Source organism: Exophiala oligosperma (genome assembly GCF_000835515.1).
Source record: "Exophiala oligosperma strain CBS 72588 unplaced genomic scaffold supercont1.7, whole genome shotgun sequence".
In the NCBI taxonomy this organism is placed as follows: Eukaryota; Fungi; Ascomycota; class Eurotiomycetes; order Chaetothyriales; family Herpotrichiellaceae; genus Exophiala; species Exophiala oligosperma.
The window spans coordinates 911,382-935,262 of record NW_015622824.1 but is presented as its reverse complement, the minus strand read 5'-3'; the positions used below and the strand labels follow the sequence as shown (position 1 = coordinate 935,262).

Below are 23,881 nucleotides of genomic sequence, written 5' to 3'. Positions count from 1 at the left end.
GAAGTCGTTTTGTTGTTGACCAGCAGCCTGGGCGACACTCAGACTTGCCACGAAGCCTCGTTCCTCGTTTCTGAATCTTTTTCTCATTGGTTTTGAGAGGAAAGTAAATCGAATTGAAGAATGCTTGTCAGACCTCTTGTTCCCAAGAAGACGGTAGAAAAGTGTTCTGGCTTATGTCAGGACTGAATGAGGACCATATCTTATCGATCGGTGGTATGCCCGAACAAGCACCTTTACTGGTCGTGTCAACACCCTGATCACTATGTTCAAGATGTTTAACTCCTCGATATGGAACTGCGACCATTGACGATACCGATTGCTTCAATGTTGCGTTATCATCATCACAGCTTCGGCCGTGCTTTTCCAAGGGCCTGTAGAACAAGTCGCTTGACTTTGGCTGCTGCACCAAAGGAATACACGTAACCCGCTCCCTTGAAGCCGTAGGCATGAACTGTATCACCATCAAGCTCAACTCTGATGCCCCCTTTACGGCCAGGTCTAACACCGACAATGTCCTTGACGTCCGTATCGATATTAACGTATTCGAATGCTCCCCCAGTCATTCTGTTGACTCTCCGCAAGATGTCTTTGCGTAAATTTGTGTCAACAGTACCATCAAAGTTGTTCTCTTGACTGATGCCTCCTAGTATGACTCCTCCAGAGAACATGCGTGGAATGACATAGGTATACTCGTGGCCATTGATTAATCTGACCTCGTTATAATCGCTCTTGACAAACATCGTCTGACCCCGATATCCGACAACAGCGGAGTCTGTAGCAAGGGTTTTCGCCCCAAGTCCAGAGGCATTGACAACGATTGACGCGCCGGTCATTGCTTTGGCTTCGAGGAGTGATTTTACTTCGGATCGTATGAAGTTGACCCCTAACCCTTCCAGCGTCTTTTTGAGCCAGGGTAGGAAGACCTCCGGGTTAGCTAGGCAAGTCTCAAAAGAATATCCAACTTTGTAACCAGGTGGCAGTGAGCCCTTTGGAAGTAGCTTGTATTTCGGAACGAACTCCTTGTACCATATCGCATCGTCGGTCTCCCTGTCGGTGAAATACTCAGTGGCTTTTACAGTCTGATATGTGCCTTGGTCAGCAATACAGTAAGTGAAAGTGAGCACTGACAACTAACTCGAACACTGCTACTGGGATCTGATTTGGCGAGACTTCGATACCACCTGATAGACTCCATTGCCATTTCCTGATTGCCCATTTCTGGGGGAGGGATCAGAGTTGCACCTGCGTGGGGACTTGCCCATCCTAGACCACCATCTCCTGGAAGATCTTTGGCCACGATAGAGACATTCAGACCATCTTCAGCCAGCAGCAGAGCAGACGCAAGTCCAATGATTCCAGCTCCGACCACTACAACATTGTCATGCCTTTCTCCAGCCATCTATCACATCCGGGTATCCAGTCGAAGGGTTGCTAAAGTCTTGTCAGAGACCGGAAGAATTGGCACTCTTACACTCTATCATCAAAGGAGGAAGAACTTCCAGAAGGTCGAAACGTATGAAGGAGGGTTGTTCCGAGGGTGGGCGGATATCAACGAGTCTTATCGCTGTAGTCCAAGTTTATAACATCTAAAAATGCCCAGCGGGTCTTTTCGAATTGTCAATATAGGCGTCAACTGCCATCTAGTTAGGATGCCTAGGCAAATATACTTACTGTATTACGGTAGAGCGAGTTGAGAGACACAACTGACTTCGGTTGCCGGAAAATCAATTCTCCGTTCAAGTATTGGAAACCTTTTGGCATCGACCTCAGTTGTTAGATTCTCCCGACTTTCCACAATCTCGACAATTTGTTCCAAGGGCTATTGTCCATATTTCCATTAATCAACATGGCAACTCAACAGGAGTCCACTCATATTCTCAATATTCTGATGTCGGCCCAGAACTAAGATGTTTTCCGACGTCCGTGGAATCTTCTCTTCGATTTCGGCTGACAGCAGGATCACGACTGAAGTCTTCAATTTCTCACAATGCCTCGCCGATTTTCAACGTGACTGCCATAAATGATGCTTTGCAAAATACATTGTCGTTGAAGCCTCCTATGATGAAGCTCCCACAACAGCGCAGGTATGAAGTCAAGGTTGTACCTCACTTCGCGTTGTATCTGCACCCTCTTCCACCCACTGGAAGGAGCATATATCCTTTCTGTTGGCAATTAGAAATTGTAGGGGGACCTCTTACCTTTACTTCGCATCTGAAACGGTTCGCTGTTGCCTCCTCATTCGATATGTCTACCAAAGCCTGTGGTTTCTGTGCATCTCGTGGAAAGGACGGGCCACGAAAGACGCTTTCTGTTGCTCACCGATCATCGTTCCCTGCTTGTTCGGATCACGCAACCATATTCAGCTACCAGTTTGGCAGTTTTGGACTTCTTTGGACTTCTTTGGACTCACACATCTCTAGGCGTTTGAACCCCTCGCCTGTTTGTATCATTCCTGGATTGTCGTTGAGTCCTGATCCTTGGCTCTGCCAATGACGCATCCATCGCCCACTCCCTCAGTCCTTATCAAACCGTTCCCAAAGGACAACGTCCCGGCAGTTTACATCCGACGGAGACACTGGATATCGACATTGGCCCACCAACATGTCTTGGAAGCTTGCTGAGTTACGATGGCGTCATGATGTAGGCTTGCAAGAGTCTGCTTGGGAGTGCCACAATGAGAATCCCCAAAGCGTCAAGTCGCAGGGAGCTCAACGCACGTCGAAGAAGCCTGGACGTCAGCGTTCACACACCGCTCCATCGGATTTGGTGGACGGCGAAGGTTTTCAGAAAGCATGTGATGGACGGGTGTGGCCATCGTTGTCGCCTGAGTCACCTCTCAAGATAAAATCATATCCAGATTCAACAGCTTTCTTGCGAGATCCCACGATCACATCCACGACTCCGCTCTTGACTCCATCTCAGCGGTTTCCGTCTAGCGATCTCCCGGTAGAAAAAATGATCGACGAGAGTCATGTTCATCAGTCTGCTTCCCACCCAGATATCCCTGTCCGTTTGACTTGCCAGGCAATACTTCAAGACCACTCTCCTCCGACTGATATCGTCCGTGGTGGTACTAGCTTACCGACTAGTCCACCTGTGACAACCAAGTCGACTTCAGGCACAGGTTTGGATAGAGAAGGATCATCATCTCACACCGGTGATGTTTACCTAGAAACGCGGACAGACGACAATTCACTCAATTTGTCACACCGACGCGTTTCGGTCGCCACATCGGCCATTGTTAACAAGAAAGAAACTTCAAAGCCACAAACCAACATTCAAAGTTTGGAAGTGAGTACAGTGGCTTCCCATGTAGAACAGAGCTTACATGTTGTAGTCATACGTACCCGACAACGACTCTCTTGATCATCTCAGCATCCCTGCATCAACAAGTTTCGGTATCCACTTCGAAAGGTTTCCATCCGAAGACGAGAAAAGTCCTCTTGAGACATTAAGCATTCATTCCAGTGAATACACCTTTTTTCCTACATGCTTCCGCCGGCCCTCTATTGCGTCGAAACACCACTCTGACTCTTGCTTACTGGACAAACATAAAAGAGAAGACTCGGAAAATTCGTTGAGCTTGCATTCTCAAAATATGCGCACCTTGTATCCAGACTTACGTTCAGCACATGCTCAGATTCAAGGACACAGGGTAGTAAGCCAGCCTAGGTCGAGTGGATTCGAGCCTCGCTTCCCGTTGAGCCGATCAAGCTCCTCCTCAGAAGACGACGATTATTTCGCAAAGGTCTTGCCCATTTCTGATGCTCATATACCTCTGCGTCATCTAGCATGCCATCGCGTCCCATCTGCGTTTGGGGTTCTGCAAGTGGCTGAGCACCACCTTGAATCCAGCGCCATACTTGAAAGTGTAGAAGACAATACTGTCAGTAAGTTGCATGATCGCATCTCTTATAATGCCGATGAGATTGTCTCCCATTACGTCGAGCCATTCATTCGCCATGGCTCTAGTAAGAGCGAATTTTACCCGGCTACACCACGATTCCCTGCCTGGAATCCCAACACGAGAACAGCTCAATGCGAAAGAGGAAGCATAGGGACAGGCGCAGTTATTGGGACAAGTGCGGAGGATTTGATGCATGGCTCTATCTCTATGTCTGAGTCTCGTGATGGGCAGACGCAAGGATTTAGCGCGAGCTTAGGTCGAGGACTGGAGGCACCAGAAGTGGATGATTATGAATGGGAGGCCTTTCCTGAAAGTAGTAGGAGTGGATTTTCGAACCCTTCTGCATTACGATTCCGTTTGACAAAAAAGGAGACCGGAGATGTGAGTCGTGAAAGTGCAATCAGCAGACAGAGCCCTGCAACACCGTGGGATCCTTTACCAGCCACACATCGACGAAATGGTCATCATGGTCTCTACCGAAAAACACATTTACGTACCGACCAGCCTCATACATTTTCGAAACGGCCAGGACCTACGAGCCGGGAAACTTTTGATGATCACAATGATATGCAAAGGATTAGGAGAAGGAGCTTTCCTACGTTTGCAGGGAAAGCAATCAGGAGACACCACTCACTCAAGCTCGTGGATTTGGCGCACGATTCCAACGGATGTCTACAACATCCACAAATACCTGCGTACGCCTCAGCAGAAGATGCCAATTTTCTGCTCGCTCCGCCGAATAGTCCATCCTCACAATCGGCTCTTATGTCCTCGAATGTCATTGACAGGGCCCTTCCATCCAGCTCTTTGTTACCGAAATGCTCAAGACAGGACTCATGGCGCAGTGTGCCATTCTCTGACAGCATCAACATATCTTCTAATAGTGCACCGGTGCCATACGCACATGCAAATGTCTCAAACAAAGTGTCTGACACTGACAAGTCAAACCACAGCTCACTCAGTGGCAGTTCCTCCGGAATCATCATCTCAGAACGAGATCGACCAACAATCAGCGGACTGATCGACATGATCAAGGATGCTATGGATGCTAACGAGGGGGGAGAAGGCTTCGGCGATCGCCCATCTGGTAATGATAAGACAGAAGCGCGAGATCAGCAAGTTTATTCGGGTCCCGATTGCAATCTTCTCCTATATGGAGATCCTTCTCAAAGACTTGAGTGCAAAAACGAATTGCATGATTTCCATTTCACAGGAGACAGCCAGCAGCCTCGCCGCGGCCCCTTTCCAAAAGGCAATACCACGACTACTATTCTCAAGCGCACAGGTATCGGAAGAGCTGGCAGCAGCCTCGCGGATTGTTCATCTAGTGCTCTTCAACTCTGTAAGACCGAAGATAGCGGTCGTCATGCCTGCATTGATTCCCAAACCAATGCTGAAGTGGCGTTACTATCCAAGGGTTTGCCTGACGCTGTTAACAATATCTACGCTTCATCTGCACTTCCTGAATGTACATTTTCGTCTCGATTCAACGAAGTTACCCCTTCTAGCTCGGAGTCATCTGCCGGACTCAAGGCTCATGGCGCACTTCGAGATGTCTTGATCGATGTGGAGAATTGTCCTATCTTTCCCCTGAAGCCGGCTCAATTGTTGATTACTAGGCTGAATGGTGTCAACAGGATACCATTCGAACGAGTACAACTTTTGAAGAGTGGCGAGTGGCTCGAGAAGGCTTGGTGCTTTGTCCACAACCGGGCGGAATTTAGTCATACCATGCTTGCTAAGAAGATTACAACCGTCATGGCATCTGACGCCATTGAAACACAACTTGAGGCTGGTCGGTTTCTCTTGCTAGTTTGTGTGGCTACTTATATGATGGGTGGTTTTGTTTTGGCTCACGACATGGGTCGGGAGGGGATCCTATCTACGTCGGCCATGACTGCAATAACCAACGGCGCTGCTCCGCGTCTACACCCGAGTCACGTCCGAAAAGCCCAAGCTATCGAGAAGGGTGGTCTTCTTGTCGTTTTCTCTGTTTTGGTTGGATGTGTCGGTGTTTTGGTCTGGACACTGACATGATTGATACGGGTATCGCTACTTCAAGAGGTTGACGGTATTGGCAGACATTTGGCGTTTCTTTTTTCAAAGCATACGACAACTATTTTTTCATTGGCGCTTGCGGCGATTGTTCAATGTGTTCGAGAAGAAAGTGCTCGAGGGTCACTTTGCTCATGATGAATAGACCATAAATGACGGAATGACTAGTGTACAATATACATTCCAAAGTAGAGGTTCTTTTTCAACATCACTACTTCGCATACGTGCCACCGAAGTCGCGGAAAAGTACTGTATGAAGACCACAGGTTCTTAATCGCCATCCACGACGTAGCCCAGAGCCTGGCCGACTTTTACTTTCTGGTCTCGCTCGATGGCCCATCTGAAGCCGCCCTTGAGCTCGGCTCCCGTGGTTCCCCCTTGATCGAGGCTCGACTTGCGCTCGCGGGCGGGGGCCTCAAAGACGAGCACGATGCTGGACCCGAGCTTGAAGCCACCCATCTCCTCTCCGCGGCGCAGCGCGTGACCACCCAAGATCTTGCTCGCCCTGTCGTACGTGGCCTCGCTGAAGCCGCTGTAGGGTTCCCCTCGGGCAGCGGCGGCCGCAGCCTGCCTGTCGGCCTCGGTGTCGGTGGTGAGGCTATTGGTGCGCAGCTCCCTGTCGAAATTGACGACGATGGAGCCCACATTGGTCGCGCCCACGGGCGTGTAGCTGAAGAAGCCGTGCTTCCAGCGGCCGAGGAGGACGACGCGCTCGTTGAGCGTGAAGAGCCCGGGAAGCATGCGCTGGACATAGGGGCTGACCGAGTAGAGTTCGCCCGCGAAGTGTCGTCGGGCCGAGCAGACCCACGACACGGGGCTGTGGAAGCGGTGGTAGTCGCCGGGCGCAAGGTAGACGACAATGTAGTACAGCTTCTTGTTCGTCGAGGGGGACGAGAACGGCGACCACCACGGCGACGTCGTGGCAAGGTCGGCGGACACGGCAGCCTCGGAGGATGGGAGGGATTTTGTAGATGCATCTTGTGTATGAGGCCCATCGGGCGAGGCCTGAGCGCCGGAGAGAAGCGAGGGGAGGGTGTAGGAGATGCCATTGACGTTGGCGAATTCTTCGTCCGCGTGGATGGATTTGGCTTCAAGGGCTGGGTCGTCTTGAGAGGTCGATTGGTCCTTGGGGGTCGCAAAGATGGCCGAGGGATGCTGAGGATTGGGGGTCGTGGGTGCGATCTTGCCGAGCAGCGCATCGACACTGTACGTCATGCCTTTGACCTGTTCCACCTCGCCGTTCTCGATGGTCCCGAACTGCAGTACCTTTGCGTCCGCCGGCGAGAGGACAGCGTTGGGGTTTGGGTCCAAGGGCCGCACTCCTGGCTTGAGTTCACGGTAGAAAAAGGAGGCCAGGTTGGGGTAGACGTGCAGATCTGGCTCGGCCACCTCGTCGAAGTTGACGCCAAATATCCAGCCGTAGAGTTTGAACCCCGGCACGCGCAGGTAGTAAGGGATTGTGAGCTCGTTGAAGCGGCCCCAGACACGGGATATGGCCTTCAATGGCAGTGTGGACATGATCGAGACCTGCCAGCCACCACCGGTCGGATAGATTCTTTCTCGTTTGGGGGGACGCTTGCCATCCGTCTCGCCAGAGCCCTCGGATGCGCCGCCTTCACGATTGCGGATGCGTATGAACTGGAAAAGACCGAGGAAACCAATGCCCAGACCTATGGGAATGGGCTTCCACTCGGTCTTGGTGGAGCGCCATGCTTTGCCCAGCCGCGAGGAAAAAGACTCCTCCTTCTGGCTGTTCTGTCTGTCTTGTTTGCATCGACGGGATGTGTGGGCGAAGCTGCGCCGTTGTTGAATGCGGAATTGTAGATGACATCGTGGCGGAGGACAGGAAGGCAGAGGCTCAAAGAGGGGCCGCACGAGAGTCGAGGATATGATGGAGGAGGGTGACCGGCGGTAGAGGCATGCTCTGCCTGCATTGCTGGCGGTAGCAGTGGCCATGGTATTCAACAGGTCAGGAGGCCATTGATAGAGTAAGGGGGTCCGAATAAGAGAAAATGGTGAGGAGAATGTTGTGGTCGAAGAACTCGTTCTTTGCAGTGACGAAAGATGGTGAACTGAGCACCGGGTGTTTTTTGAAAGCTGCACAATGACGATGGTTTTGAACTTGAGGCGAGTTTTACTAGGCACTCGCTATTTGGCGGTGATTGGTGGGTTCATCCATGGCTCTAGGCACCTCTTTAGCACCATTAGCACCTTAAACGGAGCCCCCGATGCGCCCAAGGAGCCTATTACAGCAAACCTAAGGTATTGAGCGTTTGTGCGGAGAAGGCATTACCGTAGCCTCATCACATACGAAAACGAAACACGAGGCGCATCCGAACCTAGATCTAAATAATTTAACCACGCTGGCGACAACGTTGTTCAATTCTTTTCCAAGTCTAGGATGAACCTTTCCATAAGCAGGTCACATCATCCTCATCATGGATGATCCTGCTGGCGACTCTTCTCCTTCGAGCGAGCCCTCATCTCCTTCTTCATATGAGCCACCTCCTCCATCGTCGAGCCAACAACCAATTCTTCTTCCATCAACCATCCAGCCTCGCCTTCCGACCGTGGAAGAGGAAGAAGACTCTCCCGTGACCGAGCGACATCCTCCTCTGAGTGCACAGCCTCTTCCGCCCTTGAGCGAACGTTCTCCTCCTCCATCAAATGAACAACCTTCTCCTCCCACCTCGGACGAGCCCACAAATTCGCCCATGGTACCCCCAAATCATCTCAACCTCCGAGTAGTGTACTTGGTCACTGGCAATCCACGACCACCGCATAATATCGGGATCTTGCATGTGGACACGACCGTGTCGGCATTGAGGGAACGAATACAAGAATCACTCCCAGAACACCCCTCTCCGCAGCATCAACGCCTCATCTACCATGGGAGGCCGCTCCTGCGCAGCGATGCCACCTTGCGCGAGGTCTTCCGCATCCAGGTCAGTACGGTACCATCTATGAGTGCTCTCAATACTAATGGCGAATTTATAGGCTGGAAGTACTCCTGGCCCTCTCCCGTTCACGCTACATATTGTCATCCAGTCTCAGCAAGATGCGACCACCACTGCCACTGCCCCCAACGCAACCGGACCCTTGAATCAGCCTCCAGGCCCGCCAACAAATCCCTCTGTACCTGGCCTCAATCACGAGCTCCAGGCACATTTCGCTCGCGTTCAGCAGCAAGTAGAGTCCGATCTGCATACTGTACAGCACGGGCTTGCCATGCTGCGCAATAATTTTGCGACTCATGTCGATGGACCAGTCCAGGTAGTGAGACTGAATCAGGGAGGCAATCCACAAAACCAGCCAGGTCCGTTCGTCGGCCTCACTCCACAACAGGTTGCTCAATTACAACCACCTGCCTTCCGAGGACATCAAGCCGGACCCAACCCAAGGACTGTCACCACAAATACTACTACGAATATACGCGACACTGTTGAAGTTCACAGAGCCGTCCGTCCAAATCGTCACCAAACCACAGTGATGAGCCACCCAAGCAACCGCACAACAACACCATCATCTCAAGATCCACCAGCAGTACCACCGCAATCCCACACAGCACACCAACCACCGCCGCTCAATCCTACCCATGCGAACACACCGGCACTCACGGCAGGTCCATTACCCCTCCACAACCTCCATCCTCCCTATCCACCACTCTTCGATCAGCATCAGCGACTAACCTCTACAACTCGAAATTTGCCTCCCCGTGGAACTGCCTGGCTGCTGTGGACGGCCACAGGCCCTCGAGGGTTCTTGTTTTCACCTGGCTTCGGTTATTTTACTTCTATGCGGCCCGTTTCTCAAACCCCAGTCATTAATGCTCAGACAACACAGCCTGAAAGGACTGTTGAACCCGGAGTTCCTACGCAGCAACAGCCTCTTGGCCAGGCGGACGGTGCCGGTGCCAATGTTGACAGAGCTATCGTCAGACCGGGGCAGAGGCTGGCTCAACCCCAGGTAGCGCAAGGTTTACAGAATGCCGAGGATAACGACATCTTTGCATTTCTGATACAACGTGGTTGGTTATTCCTGCGACTGTATCTTTTTATGTTTGTGTTTTCCGAACCAGGAACCTGGAAAAGATGGGCCATGATCATCATTGCCGTTGTTGTCTGTCTCCAGCCCCAGAATGGGCCATTTGTTCGTGGAATGCAAGCTGCACGGCGACACCTAGATAATTTGATCGGCCCCCAGGCTCCACAGCCTCAACTTGATGGGGCAGCACAGGGCCAAGGAGCGAATGCTACGATTCAAGGTGCTCCACGACCAGCAAATATTCGTGGAGCAGTGCAGATGACACCTGAAGAAGCTGCCGCTAGACTGCTGCGTGAGAGGCGAGGGCGCAATCGTGGAATTTGGCGAGAAAGCCTTTATCGAATCGAGCAGGGTGTGGCGCTCTTCCTGGCAAGTCTGATACCTGGCGTCGGAGAGCGACATGTTATGGCGAGAGAGGAAGCGAGACGACAGGCACAGCGCGAAGAAGAGGAGCGAAGACGGGCAGAGGAAGAGGCGGCAGCAGGACGTCAGACCAGTACTGAAAATGAGCAGAGTGGTGTTGCTGTGGCGGAGACAAACCTGGGCACACATGCAGAAGTAAAAGTGGACAGGCCTGAGGAATCTAGCCCGTCAAGTTCCTCCGTTCAGATTCGTGATGCAGGGGTGGAAGACGGCCAACTCAGGAATCGGACGACTTGATCATCCTGGCAATTTTTATGGTCTTTCGACTTTTACGCTTTCGCCAACTATCTATGAGAAAGGAAATGGAGTATGGGTCCTGCGATGAATATGGCTTGCATGAGCAAGAGCTTCTCGTTTCTCAATAAGTTTCGGTCTTAGCAGTTTCAAAAAGGTGACTTGGCATGCATGAAATGACATCTTCTAGATCTATCTAAATCTGTATCCCTCGGACTCACTTGCACATACAGTGCTTATCGCGTCAGTAATGACATTCGAGTCCTCACGAGGGGCCAAGGCTGCAATCCGTCTGGGATTTGTTCTCAATGTCGGTTTGAAGTGTACTTGAAGCGTTCTTCGCTCAAGGGACATGAAACGTTCCCTCGACCTTGGCTGCTGCATACCAACCAATTTTTGTTGGAATGCGTAGGAATATATATAACGACGGTTTCGATGGGGATATAATAAATACATCATTTCCTTCGGTAGAGGGAGGTCATCACGTCGTCATCGTCGTCATCGTCGTCGTCGTCGTCGTGTACATTATGTGGGCGTAATACAGTAGAGGATGTCCAAGACGGCGTCAATCTTCCATCATCGCGAAGATGTGTGTGTACACGTATGACAACTCATGACGCGGTCTTGTGTGGACTGCGGTGTTGAGAGTGTCGGGGTAAGGTATTGGGTGGATGGCGCCCTGAGCATGGGCTTCACGACAACTGGCCCGACAACGTACTCGCACCGCCGACCCTGGTGACTCGACTCGTCAGTGGTCTCCGGGCCGAAGGTTGACTCTTCGTCTTGCCCTTGTTCGGTTGTTGTAGGGGATGATCCCGTTCCCACTCCTCGTCGGCCCGGAAGGCCTGCACCGCCGTGTCGAGATCACCCCCGGAGCCCTTGAGGTAGAGCGTGGCGACGCCGTAGTCGGCGCACTTTGTCGCCACCATCCACCTGCGGAGTCTGGTCTTGCGTCCCTCCTCTTCCGGGTCCGGCGGGGTCGAGAGCGGAGGGCCGTCGTAGTGACTCCTCGGGATCAGGACGTGTTTGCGGGCCGCCAGTAGCGAGTCGGAGAACAGATTGTTGTGTCGTCTCAGCACGGCGACAGGGACGTTGTACGCCAAAGACAGAGAAGCGAGGGTGTCATTGTCGAGATCGACGTGGTGGATCGTGTCTCTGGTGTCCGAGGGAGGAAGCGTGCTCGTGTCGGAGCCGTGAAGGTCTTCCGGTCGTCGGCTCGAAGAGTCTCGGGAGAGGATGGCTTCGTCGTAGGATGGTGGTGGCGGCGAGTCTTTCTCGACAGAGGCGGATGTTGTCGTCTTCTTCGAGTAGGACGGAGGAAGACGTAACCCTTCCTTCGGTAGGACCGAAGGACCGGAAGAGATCTGACAAAACGGACAATAGTTTTGGAACCGTGGGTTCTTGTACTGACACAGAGCGCAGATTTCACGAGAGCAACACGACAGGCGCCGGTTGTACACGATCGGTTTCTCCGAATCCGGGTCGTAGGGAACTTTGGCGTCAGCGAGGAGCGTTGCGCAGGTACAGCACGCTTCGGCGGACATTATGTCAGAACGATGACTGAGAGTGGTGTGTGTAAGTGAGGTCTAAAAAGGACAAAGGAGGCGTGAGATGCAGGTAGACACACTCTATGATGCGGACTTGTAATCTGGAGTAGACAAGGCTGAGGAAACGAGGCTGTAAGCATGTGATGATGTCATTGACAATACAAAGCACAAGCAAAGGGGGTCTCCTTTTGTACCGGCCATACCTTGTCAATAGTTTCCACATTTAAACAACGTACAAAAATCTATGGCCAAGTAACCAATGTCAGTGGTAACCATTGCACATGCTTCCGTCTGCCAATCCCGCAACTGATACGCTGTATCGAACTCTTCCACAGTCCCCCTTGCTAAGGCGTTTCGTCTCCATACCTCTGGCGGATTCCACATATCTCTGATCTCCATGAGGCAATATAACAACGACGTCCTTCCATGGCGGAACAAAGATATTGCCGGAGTGTGCGTACACATCAACAATGACCTTCTCCTCGGTCGAACTGTACGTTACCGTAAAGGCCGAGATCTCCGGGGTCAACGACAGACCATCGTCTTCATACCACGTCGTCGAGAAAGTTTTCCCATGTGAACTGCTCTTGGGCGGGAAGATCTCAACGCCTCGATAGTCGTCCTCAGGCAGTGTCTGTGACTCTAGACTCTTGTCGCCAGGCATGCGGGTCTGTATACTCTTTCCAACAGGGATCGCACCGCCAACCTTTGCAAACAGAGGTATACTCTCCCTCCATGGAGAGGGTACACTCGCCCACTGGCCCGAAGCAAGATACTCGTAAGGTGCATTCAGATTGACATAACCGTGGTCGAAACCGTCCTCGATCGTTCTACGGGGTAGGCATATTTTCACCTTGTCGACACCAGGTTCATATACACCCCCAACGAGTAAGGTGTCACCGAACCAATACTGCTCTTCGCCAGCTTTTAGCTTCTTAGTCCAGACTTCCGGATCTGCCTCGTATCCCCAGCCGATCCATCTCTGCGGAGGACTGGCACTCAAATGGCTCTCCAACCCGAGCGAGTAGATATACGGCATGATCTCGTATCTTCTCTTGATCGCCTTGCGGATCTGAGGTGTGATCTCGGGATACATCCAAGGTTCGATGACCTCACCTGCCTGATTGTCTTGGGGCGACGTTTTGAAGCAATTGATTGCAAAGCGAATCTGGTAACACCCAATCTGGACCCAGCGAAGTAGAAGCTCAGGTGAAGGTTGCGGACCTTCAAATCCACCAATGTCGTGGCCGTAGCAGTGCATAAGGCTCACCCCGGCGTTGAGAGATATTGCATTTGCGGCGCGCATGCTTTCCCAGCTTGTCATGTTGTCCCCACTCCATGAGCTTGCAGCGTACCTCAGAGTTCCTATGCTTGCACTGCGAGTTAGAACGAAAGGACGGATGGCAGGCTCGGCACGTAACAGTCCCTCGTAGGATGCTTTGGCCATGAGTTCAGTGTGCAAAGCCCGGCCGTACAGACCGACCTTGTTTTCCACCTCAGCGTTGGATGTCGGAAGGATGTTCTTCTCGAGGGCCAGTTGCCAATCATCATGGGGCAGGGTGTATTCATTGTTATCGTTCCACATGGCGTCTATGCCTTGCTCTTTCAGCTTCTGTACACCACAGACCCACCATTCGTATGCCGCTGAGGATGTAAAGTCGACATGGCTACCGAGTCCGCTTTCACCACCTCCTGCACTCCATAGACGCATTTCGGCTGTAGATCCCGTTCTGTGATCTGTGAACAGGCCTTTGCCCTCGGCCAGCAAAGGATAGTCAGGATGGCTTGTCAAGACGAACGGCTTGATGTTGGTCAATAATCGGATCCCTAGACTATGGTACTTTTTGATCCAGGCCTCCGGCTCTGGGAAACGGTGTCGATTCCACGTGAATACATTGCGCACTTTAGGTTCGTATTCAGAGATGGAGTACCCGCTGCTCATTTGATGAGCGGAACAAGGGATATCATGTTCTTCGAGTTTCTGTGCAAAGTCCAACAGTTGTTCGTGTGCCGGAGGCTCATCGCCCATGGTGTATTTGTACCCACCAGAGAGGTAGCCATACGCCCACCGTGGTGCGAGGAGCGGATACCCAATCAATTCGGCATAGGACCGCACGACGTCCTTGAGTGTCCGGCCGACCAGGATGTATTGTTCGAGACCGCCGTAGTCTTGACGATAGACCTTGAAGTGACCCCACAAACCGTCGATCTCGGAACCTACGCTCCAGGAGCCCCGCGAGTGAGATGTTGATACTAATGCGACACAGCCTTGGGGGGTTGCTTTGATGAGCAGTGGCATGTGTTTGTATAGAGGATCAGTGTGGTAGGCATCGTAGCCAAAACTGTCTGTCGCAGAGATCTGAAAATATCGAGCCGTCAGATCCATTGGGCCGGACTTTTCACCCAATCCAACATGCATAGCCGTACGGTCATGAGTAGTATAGTGGGCGATACCGGGGCCATCGAACGTATAGGAGCGAAACGCTAGATCCTCATGGAGCGGCGTTTGGGAGTCTGCCCAGCAGAGGGAGACAACAGGAGCATGTGCCCATGTCAGAGTAGCCCGAACGCTGTTGATGATGAATCCAGCCGAGTGGGTTGATTGGGTAAGGGCAGTCACTTCTGCATCGGTAAGCTTAGTGTCTGGCAGTGGAATGCTTGGGTAAGGTGGAAGGGGATGCGTCGACGACGTAAATGTGGTGCGGAAGATGTTTGGGCGGACTGCCTCGAAAGTGAAGTCTATGGGGATGCCATTGTTCTCTGACTGGAGATGAATCGATGCATGATTCTTCGCTTTGCCTGGAGCGACTTCCTGATAGGCCTTGGGTATGGTTTCAAGCTGTGGCATCGTGTCCTAGGTTGAGAAATCGAATTCTGGAAGAAGTCCAAGGAGATATACAAGCCGACGAAGGACGAGCTCTGAAGCTCGTCAAGCTGACCTGCCTACGAGCGTACAGATGCTGCAAGGAGTTCAAGCTTACAACTTCTTTCTGCAAATCCTGGATGTTGGCTATGAATACTGGTGGACTTGAGCAAGCTAACGTAAATACTGATATCTAGACGTGTCCATGTCGTGGTTCTGGAATGGGATATTTCTGCCCTGGTAGACCGGGCTTGACTCCGATTCGTATCCCAACATGACTTGCCGATACCATTTGCCCCGGTGTTTTAGACCATCGGCTTCAAAGAGCGAGCAGCAGAGGCATGTTTGAAACATGTAGTACTGACAGGGATCGGATTTCGGATACCAAGTGCGATCCTGGACGCTCAGAGCCAATGAGCAACATCAAATGCCGAGTAGCTCTCGCAGTTGTCAACCGAACGCCGATGATTGACTTGATCCCCACCATTGCATGACCCCAGAATCTCATCCCCAAGCATACCATCACCCGCAACCCTCAGGAGATCATGATGGAGGAGACGACGAGCCGATGCCATTCTCGGCCGTGGACCCGATACTGGGTAGGTCGCTTGTGACCCTACAATTTCAAGTATTTATCGTGAAGCGAATCCCACTCAATGGTGGCTGCTCATCAAAATTCCTGCTTCTTCTCCGGAACATCTGGCAGAAGAAGTGTGAGATTCGTGCAGAGATTTCATCATGGAGGGACAGGCCATCAAAGCCCCAACCGACCATGTCGAATCAAAAATTGAATCGGCAACAGTCAACGCTCGCAATGACAAAGCGAACAAGATCTTGAACGAATCAGGGCAGCGTGTAGTCCTGACGCCGGAGAACAATTCGCGAGTCCTGAGAAAGATTGATCTATTCGTCCTACCCATCGTCCTGGGAATATACTTTCTTCAAGCGCTGGACAAGGCAACTTTGGCATATGCCTCAGTTTTTGGACTCGTGGAGGATGCGAATCTCCATGGTCAGCAGTATTCGTGGTTGGGCTCGGTGGTCTACGTCGCTCAACTGGTGGCGCAGCCTCTTATAGCATATATGCTGGTCAAGTTGCCGCTGGGCAAGTTTCTCGCTGTCATCGTTTTGCTCTGGGGTATCGCACTTGCATCCATGCCTGCAGCGCACAACTTTGGAGGATTGTTGGCATGCCGCCTGTTTCTTGGACTATTCGAAGCCGGCGTGGGTAAGTGAGAGATAGCCAGGATCCCTTTGTTCCTGTACTGACATGACTGTAGCTCCTGCATTTATTGCTTTAACCCAGATGTGGTGGCGTCGACGTGAGCAACCGGTTAGATTGGGTGCATGGTACGCCATGAATGGCATCACAAACATCTTTGGTTCGCTATTGACCTATGGCATCGGCCATATCGACTCGCCTCATCTCAAGCCATATCAGGTATGAAGACACCCCCGATGTACGATAGTGCCTAACAAGTCTACAGATCATTTTCTTGTTCTTCGGACTCATCACCGTGGCATACTCCGTGCTCGTTTGGTTCTTCTTACCAGATTCGCCTGTTTCAGCACGGTTTTTGCACGGCGAGGATAGGCTGGTGGCGATTGAAAGGTAGGAGGAGAACTCAGTCAAAGGCCATGCGGCTGACATTTGTTGTAGATTGCGAGCCAACAACCAGGGTGTCGAAGGCAATGAATGGAAATGGTCGCACGTCAAAGAAGCTGCCATGGACATCAAGACCTGGCTTTGGGCTGCGATGATGTTCTCTATCTCGTAAGTGCACGAGAACTGTGGTGCTGAAATGTCTACTGATATGTCCCAGCGTTCCAAGTGGTGGTATCTCGACTTTTGGTCCGCTTATCATCAAGAACTTCGGCTTCAACAAATTCCAAACCATCCTTCTCAACATGCCATTCGGAGCAGTTCAATTGATAGCGACCATGGGTGGAGCGTGGGTGGCGACCAAGATCAAGTGGAAGTCTCCAGTCTTAGCATTCCTCAGTCTGCCGCCGATTGCTGGATGTGTGATGTTGCTTCAATTGCCGCGGAGTGCGTCGGAAAAAGGTCCACTGCTGGTAGCATACTATCTGGTGAGTTAAGCTCTTCAGGTATATGATTCGGGCTTTTGCTAATGGGAGCAGATATCCGTATATCCTGGCATTAGTAAGTACTTGAGGAGACTGCGTTAAAGGCCTCAACTAACGCAGTAAGCACCTTTGATATACTCTTGGAGCGCGGGCAATACCGCAGGGGAGACCAAGAAAAAGGTGAGTAGTCCTTCTGACCGCTGATTTTGCGGGGCTGATGTTGTTCCAGGTAACCACCGGAGTGCTCTTCGTTGCTCAATGTGCTGGCAATGTACTGGGACCCAACCTGTACACGACAGGCGAGGCACCGTTGTATCACCGCGGGTTACTGTCGAAGTGCGTGGTTTCCTTTGCTCTCTTAGCCAGGTAACGTTGGCTAACATGGTGCAGTCTCGCGCTTTTTGTTGTTTTGATCGGCCTGTATGCAGCACAGGTGTTGTTCCTCATGATGCTAAACAAGAAACATGCAAAGACACGAGAAAGCCTAGGGAAGAAAGCAAAGATAGTGGACAAGTCAATGAAGAGAATCAAGGCTAGAACTGCGGCTGCTGCGGATGATGATGCTGAGGAGGATGGATTCGGACAGCATGCGTTTGATGACAAGACTGACTGGGAAAATGAAGACTTTATCTTCGTATATTGAGCGCCATGCCTGTGTGACGAAGGCTCCCTGCTATACTTGAAGGATATCAAGAGAGATGGATGAAAAATTGACATGATTACAGACCGTGTCCGTACTGTGGTTGAATGAGGTCAATGCGGACGGACTCACCTGTGATTTGATTAGGGCCACGCGTACCCAGGGACCTAGACCCAATAGGCTAGGTGTCTACTCCGTACCTAGTACCTTAGGTACCTCAGCTTGGGGGTGCCCCTCGCCCGCCTGGGCCCATCCTTTCACTCCGTAAACCGACCTCTCGCCAACCCCCAAATGCCCCTCGGCTTCAAAAACCCGAGCATCCATCTACCCGTTATGATTTAATCCTAAGCTTTTCCATCTGTCGCGTGCTTCATCGCATCAACAATCGTCTTCACTATGAGGGCCACCAGAATCGTCTCTGATGATGGCAGATGAGACTCTGGCAAAAGATGTTGTCACAACAGGAAAGAAGAGAATCCCAGTAGGTGCACGACTTGGGAAGATGCTCCGGCGTTTCCAAGCTCGACTGACTTAGATACCTAATTGACGTCTTGCATAGAAAGCCTGTGGCTCGTGTCGTGCTTCTAAGGTGCGATGTAGTGGGCAGCATCCTTGCTCTCGGTGAGAGATTCTCGTATCGTCTCAAGTTCGTTCTGTGACTGACAATTGAGAAGCTGTCAACTACTGAAGAGGGTCTGCATCTTTGTCAAACGACCTCAAGATCCCAATGAGCTGTGAGACTGTTCCGTCGCCCGAATTATATACCATCCTGATCGAAGTGTTTGGATGGACTGACAATTGATTCAGGAAGTTCGAAAGTCTTCAGCACGAGCTTCAGCTATTGAAACAAAGGCTGGACAATCAGCAGAATGCATCGCATACACTACCAGGCAGTGATGGCTCTCCTTCGAATTCTCTCGATTTCAGAACAACGGCTTCCGGCCAAAGTCCAGCTTTACAACACAATCTACCTTCGCTATCACGCAAACGCACCCGAACTCATTTCGAGGTTGAAGACGGTTCCGTGCCGAATTTCATTGCCAAAGGGCTTGTCAGCACAGACCAAGCAGAACTCTTCTTCAAGGCCTTCTTCCAGGGCTGTGACCGTTTCGTAACCATCTTTGATCCTTTGCATGACTCCTTTCAGTCAATTGAGGCTAGAAGCTCCTTCCTACTCGACTCCATAATAACGGTCGGATCTTCCGTGATTGATGATACAAACCCTTCATTGTCTGCTATGCTGCAATTTCAGCTCAAGAAGATGGTAAATCTCGTCATTATCAACCAGGATCATGCCTGTCTGGAGACTGTTCAGGCTCTCTTGGTCATAGCCTGCTATTCCGCGGAGCGCTCGTTGATCTTGGCATTCGCCACAAGAATGGCGATCGACATTGGCCTGCCTGACGCCTACGAGGAGCTGACGAAGAGACTGGTAAATACAGACACGGCAAATATCTCGAGAGACTTGAGCTTAGACAACGCTGCACTCATGAGACGAACCAGGGCCTGGTTTCAATTGATGGTGCTGGAACAAATTCTCCGGGTAGATGCGGGCAACCTTCGGGCGTTTCAGCTTCGGGGCAAAGCAAGAAGATGTCGTGTGCTCTTGAACCAGCCTTTCTCGACAATCCTGGATCTTCGGCTCCTGTCTCAGGTGGAACTGAACGCACTTCGCGCCAAATTCCATGACTCTTTGTCGATGTGCGAGACGGGCGACACTGACGAAGTGACGTCGATAGTTCGAGACGCGCAAATAGACATCGACATCTGGCTTGACGATTGGCAGAGCATTATGAAGCGCTTAACAGTCGCTGAAACACCCGTTCTTCTCCTCAACTTGGAAGTTCAACAGTACTGGTCGAAGGTCGTGGTGCTGTGTCGAGCGATCCGCGTTCTGGGTATCGAAAACATTACTGAGATGTCTGACAGTCAAAAGCACCTCTTGTCAACAGCGAAAGTTTGCCTCAAGAAACACTTACGTGTCATCCTCGACCAGCCGCAGAATTACCTAGCTCATTTTCGCTACGCGATGGACTTCGTGTGGGCCAAGGCCGCATATTGTTTCTTGTTATTGCTCAAGCTGACGCGATTGTTACCAGAGGACGATGCTTCTTCTAACCTTCAGCTCTTGAACGATGGTTACGTTCTGCTGGATCAGCTCAACAAGGCTGGCGGTGGGTCGTCCAGCGGTGGTGGGAGAAGTCAAACCAGCAAAATGTACCTCCAGGTGCTACAGACGAGCGTCCAGAAATTTGCCCGAGCCGTCCAAGAAGATCGACTGAACGCTGAGGTACTTCCTGTCGAACAACCCTCGATGGCCGTGACTGACATCCAGTCGCCGTTTAACTTCTTCTGGAGCGGTGGCAACCAAAATTCCCAACACGAGATCGACTCCTTCGTCCCCGAACAATTTGTGTTTGAGTGGGATTTTCCTGGACTGACGCTCTTCTCCTCATCTGGAAGAGGAGACAGCTCCCTAGAGAATTTCTTCTTGGGCCCCAACTTTGAAACAGATGCTTGGTTTCTAGGCGCGCCTGGATAGCCGTCGCTCACATCTGTTCACATCATAGACCAGGTAGAGCAAATTGCCAACGAGGATGCAACTTCCGAGATATGGTTTCCAAGAGTTTGGTGGCTCGATCTTTGAAATACCACTTTGATTCGATGGGTTTCAAAAGTATCGCATAATGTGCAAGCAAAATCAATGCAGCTGGATGTGAGTCGCGAAGCAATTTGGTGAATTCCATCGACATGCGTGTGGGCCATACCCTCAGAGCATCCCATGTCGTGTAATTTTGAGGATCGGACTGTAGGCATGCGAAGGCCATTGCTAGTTCTGCTGCTGCTTCCCGGTATGCCTGACGCGCTTCGTCGGGCCAAACATGTTCACCAACAGCGGCATCCATGATTGATTGCATGTCCTCCAGATATGCAGCTTGTTCCGGGGTCCTCGTCTCGAACGGCTTCTCCCAGGCTTTGGCGAGAGCTCCACAAGGTCCACATTCTACCATCTTCCAGTGTTCACAAAGCATGATGCAGCCGTAGCGGATAAAGTACAGCCACGTCGGCACAACATCCACTTCATCATCCGAGGCTAGAAGCAACTCATCCTGTTGCTCAGAGGCAAAGCTGTAAGGGATGAGAAGACAGGAGAAGGCGAGTACTGCGTGGCAGTTGCCTTCACTGGGTTTCCCTATGGCATCTCGAAACTGCGGCATGGCTTTGCCCTGATATTCACTTGCCTTAATGAGGTACTCATTTCGTGTTTCTGGGTTGAGGTATGCCAGATGGAGGCAAGTGAATGCGAGGAGGCCATTCAAGAGGAATTCTTGTTCGTGAGCCATCTGGAAAATTACCTCCCTCCACAACTTCTCGTCAGTGGGAGTTCCGTCCGCTATCGTCTTGTAGGTGGACCTCTGGTAATGTTGGAGTAGTGCCAGTGGGTCCTGATTCGGACACTGTAATCGGCAGCTTATGGAAGTGGTTACTGGCCCGCGCAGTGTTTGAGATTGTGCTGGCCTCGGCAGGAGTTTCCCATGCGAAGTCATGGGTGTGAGCAAGGAGGGTGTACTCGGACCAGTAAAGTATGAGAGCTTGTTGCCGCGGAAGAACGTCTGTACGGGCACTCGACGAGACGCTTCTTGCTGAGTCTTATGTGTACTTGCGAGATGGTTTTTCAGACGTTTCTCGCTGGTGCAAAGGTAGTCGCAGCCCGATACGCTGCACTGTAAGCCGTCGAACAGTGGCAGGTATGGAACTGGAAATTCATCTGCGGCTGGGGGTACCACTTGGTTGGGATGGCAAATGTCGAGCTTGGCCACGAACTCCAGGTATGGTCTGCGGTCGGACGGACTCATGTAATGCATTTCCTTCAAATGCCAGGCAATTCCCGGTCGAGGGACCGCATAATGGCAAATTGTACAGATGACCACACGATACCGTCGAGAATAGTGCAACAGTTCGGCCGGTTGAGAGCCGTGGGCAGGTTGTTTGCGAGCCATTACCGTCAACGTCACTGACGGTGTCTACAGAAACTGCCATCGAAGTACCATTTGTCGAGATATGAAAAGACCAACGATCGAGTGAGGTTGGCACAGGAAAATGCGCAAATTGTCGGTGCTGTCGGCGTTACAGTAAATCCATCAATGTGATGATCCTGGCCAGGACTTCGCTTGACGAAATGCAGTTAGACCGTCAAAGTGCCGTTCCCAATCACAATTCGCGCCATGTATCGAGGCTCCACCGCCGTATGTGCTTCGTCTGCGAGGTTTGTGTCTTCCAATCTGTGTCGAAGCCTCCATCCATGGTCGAGGTGAAGTACTAAGCCCCAATATGTTTCTCATTGACACTGGAGCCACCATTCAAGAAGGCCGAGACATGGCGGGTTTAATACTTTCCCACAAAGGAGACGCTGGGTCGCCAACAGGGATATAAATTGTGCTTCTTCCCAGCCCATGGCCGAAACACCATCATCTTCCTTTTCAACTCGATCATCACCTTCCAATATGTCGACATTTTCGAAATCAGTTCTCATCACAGGTGGTACGACAGGTCTCGGGTTCCATGCAGCCACAGAGATTGCTAAGCGCTATCCGAATTATCAAGTCGTAATCGCTGCACGAAAGGACGCCAATAAAAGTGCAGATGCTATCAACTCCAAACTCGGTCAGGTCAATGTACGATTCATGCCACTTGATCTCGCGGATCTCAAGAACATTCGCGCCTTCGTCAAGACTTGGGAGGAGAAGAACTTCCCTCCTCTCGCCTACCTACTATTGAACGCAGCTCTCCAATTTCCAGACGGAGTCAAGTATACGGCGGATGGCGTCGAGGCCACCTTTGGCATCACCGTCTTGGGCCACGCATTGCTGTTCCATCTGCTACAGCATCACCTGGCAGACGACGCACGCATTGTGGTGACTGCGAGTGGCACCCACGACCCAGAACAACACAGTGGTCTTCCGGACGCGAAATATGACACTGCCGAAGAACTTGCCCATCCTACTGGTGTCTCTCTCAAGTATGAAGGTCGACAACGATATGCAACCGCTAAATTGTGCAATATCCTGTGGACATATGCCTTGCATCGACGCATACTGGCTCTCAACAAGAAGTGGACTGTCGTCGCCTTCGATCCTGGTCTCATGCCAGGTACGGGTCTGGCTAGGGAGGCAGGGCCAGTGCTTCGGTTTCTCTGGCACTACGTCCTACCAAACGCAGTTCCGCTGCTGCGACGCTTCTATCACCACAATATCCATCGACCTCAGGACTCAGGTGCCAATTTGGCATGGGTCACGACTATTGACGCAGAGACGAGTGGTGTGTACTACGAGATCAGAAAGCCCATCAAGTCCAGCGTTGATAGCTATGACGAGAAGAAGCAAGAAGATCTCTGGGACTGGATGGTAGGATTTCTGGCGGAAGGCGAAGAAGAGAAGCAGAAATTCAACGACCTTTCCGGTTAAGTTGTAGTATTGCGATCTGGCAACGCTATATCGCTATGCTGACACATTCGGAATTTGCCTGGGGAAGCAACTACAGCGCTATGATCGCTGAACGAGGAATGTTTTCCACCTGGAAATAGTGACGAATTCATTTATTTGCCTGAAAGTTGTTTCACCATATCTGCCTCGGGATCTTAGCAATTCATTACGATCGGTGCTGCGTTTACGGCCAAAGACGCTGCTTAACTGCCACATGGCCTTATTCTCGTGATGTTGTGGAAAATAATCAACCAGGTGTACAAAACTCCTCCATGCTACAGACCTTTCTAAGCCGTGGGAGATCAGCGAGGCCTAGAAGTATGGCTGCAGCCATCCGAGTGAGGCTCAAATGGATGGCGGTGGAAAATCGTCCGAGGCTGATCATGCATCCCCAGAAACTCCAATCTCGACGCTTTTTGCCACCAACTGGGCTCGAGATCGACCCATTGTGGGGGTGGAATGGGCGCCACAATGCCCAAAATGCAGCCATGGGAGTGTCTCCAGGAGAGACAGACAACTATCGTGCGACGACCATCTCGTTCAACTAATTGTCAAATCGCTGTGGGCCCCAGAATCTTTCAAATACTGAACGAGAGG

At 51.4% G+C, this 23,881-nt stretch overlaps 9 protein-coding genes across 9 annotated transcripts; 5 read left to right on the top strand and 4 right to left on the bottom strand.

The window, feature by feature from the left end:
* Nucleotides 1-341: 341 nt before the first annotated feature.
* PV06_07642 (uncharacterized protein) lies at nucleotides 342-1,399 on the bottom strand (the record flags this gene model as incomplete). Its single annotated transcript, XM_016408903.1, has 2 exons — nucleotides 342-1,079; nucleotides 1,136-1,399. 2 exons carry the CDS (start codon nucleotides 1,397-1,399, stop codon nucleotides 342-344), a joined length of 1,002 nt encoding a protein of 333 aa, XP_016260657.1.
* Nucleotides 1,400-2,601: 1,202 nt separating this feature from the next.
* PV06_07641 (uncharacterized protein) lies at nucleotides 2,602-5,944 on the top strand (the record flags this gene model as incomplete). Its single annotated transcript, XM_016408902.1, has 2 exons — nucleotides 2,602-3,291; nucleotides 3,338-5,944. 2 exons carry the CDS (start codon nucleotides 2,602-2,604, stop codon nucleotides 5,942-5,944), a joined length of 3,297 nt encoding a protein of 1,098 aa, XP_016260656.1.
* Nucleotides 5,851-8,035, bottom strand: PV06_07640 (phosphatidylserine decarboxylase). The gene has a single exon (XM_016408901.1). It carries the CDS (start codon nucleotides 7,916-7,918, stop codon nucleotides 6,233-6,235), a length of 1,686 nt encoding a protein of 561 aa, XP_016260655.1. The 5' UTR covers nucleotides 7,919-8,035; the 3' UTR covers nucleotides 5,851-6,232.
* A 293-nt stretch (nucleotides 8,036-8,328) lies between these two features.
* On the top strand, nucleotides 8,329-10,876 carry PV06_07639 (uncharacterized protein). The gene is made up of 2 exons (XM_016408900.1): nucleotides 8,329-8,907; nucleotides 8,960-10,876. Exons 1-2 carry the CDS (start codon nucleotides 8,401-8,403, stop codon nucleotides 10,664-10,666), a joined length of 2,214 nt encoding a protein of 737 aa, XP_016260654.1. The 5' UTR covers nucleotides 8,329-8,400; the 3' UTR covers nucleotides 10,667-10,876.
* Nucleotides 10,760-12,290, bottom strand: PV06_07638 (uncharacterized protein). Its single transcript, XM_016408899.1, has one exon. The coding sequence runs from the start codon at nucleotides 12,205-12,207 to the stop codon at nucleotides 11,356-11,358; it is 852 nt and encodes a 283-aa protein (XP_016260653.1). The 5' UTR covers nucleotides 12,208-12,290; the 3' UTR covers nucleotides 10,760-11,355.
* A 3,521-nt stretch (nucleotides 12,291-15,811) lies between these two features.
* On the top strand, nucleotides 15,812-17,804 carry PV06_07637 (uncharacterized protein; the record flags this gene model as incomplete). The annotated part of the gene is made up of 9 exons (XM_016408898.1): nucleotides 15,812-16,301; nucleotides 16,354-16,514; nucleotides 16,561-16,685; nucleotides 16,734-16,847; nucleotides 16,897-17,164; nucleotides 17,216-17,237; nucleotides 17,286-17,341; nucleotides 17,391-17,497; nucleotides 17,552-17,804. The coding sequence occupies 9 exons, from the start codon at nucleotides 15,812-15,814 to the stop codon at nucleotides 17,802-17,804; spliced, it is 1,596 nt and encodes a 531-aa protein (XP_016260652.1).
* Nucleotides 17,805-18,217: 413 nt separating this feature from the next.
* On the top strand, nucleotides 18,218-20,426 carry PV06_07636 (uncharacterized protein). Its single transcript, XM_016408897.1, has 4 exons — nucleotides 18,218-18,282; nucleotides 18,361-18,422; nucleotides 18,476-18,535; nucleotides 18,609-20,426. The coding sequence occupies exons 1-4, from the start codon at nucleotides 18,223-18,225 to the stop codon at nucleotides 20,341-20,343; spliced, it is 1,917 nt and encodes a 638-aa protein (XP_016260651.1). The 5' UTR covers nucleotides 18,218-18,222; the 3' UTR covers nucleotides 20,344-20,426.
* Nucleotides 18,352-21,895, bottom strand: PV06_07635 (uncharacterized protein). Its single transcript, XM_016408896.1, has one exon. It carries the CDS (start codon nucleotides 21,800-21,802, stop codon nucleotides 20,366-20,368), a length of 1,437 nt encoding a protein of 478 aa, XP_016260650.1. The 5' UTR covers nucleotides 21,803-21,895; the 3' UTR covers nucleotides 18,352-20,365.
* Nucleotides 21,896-22,094: 199 nt separating this feature from the next.
* PV06_07634 (uncharacterized protein) lies at nucleotides 22,095-23,439 on the top strand. Its single transcript, XM_016408895.1, has one exon. It carries the CDS (start codon nucleotides 22,256-22,258, stop codon nucleotides 23,264-23,266), a length of 1,011 nt encoding a protein of 336 aa, XP_016260649.1. The 5' UTR covers nucleotides 22,095-22,255; the 3' UTR covers nucleotides 23,267-23,439.
* Nucleotides 23,440-23,881: the final 442 nt, after the last annotated feature.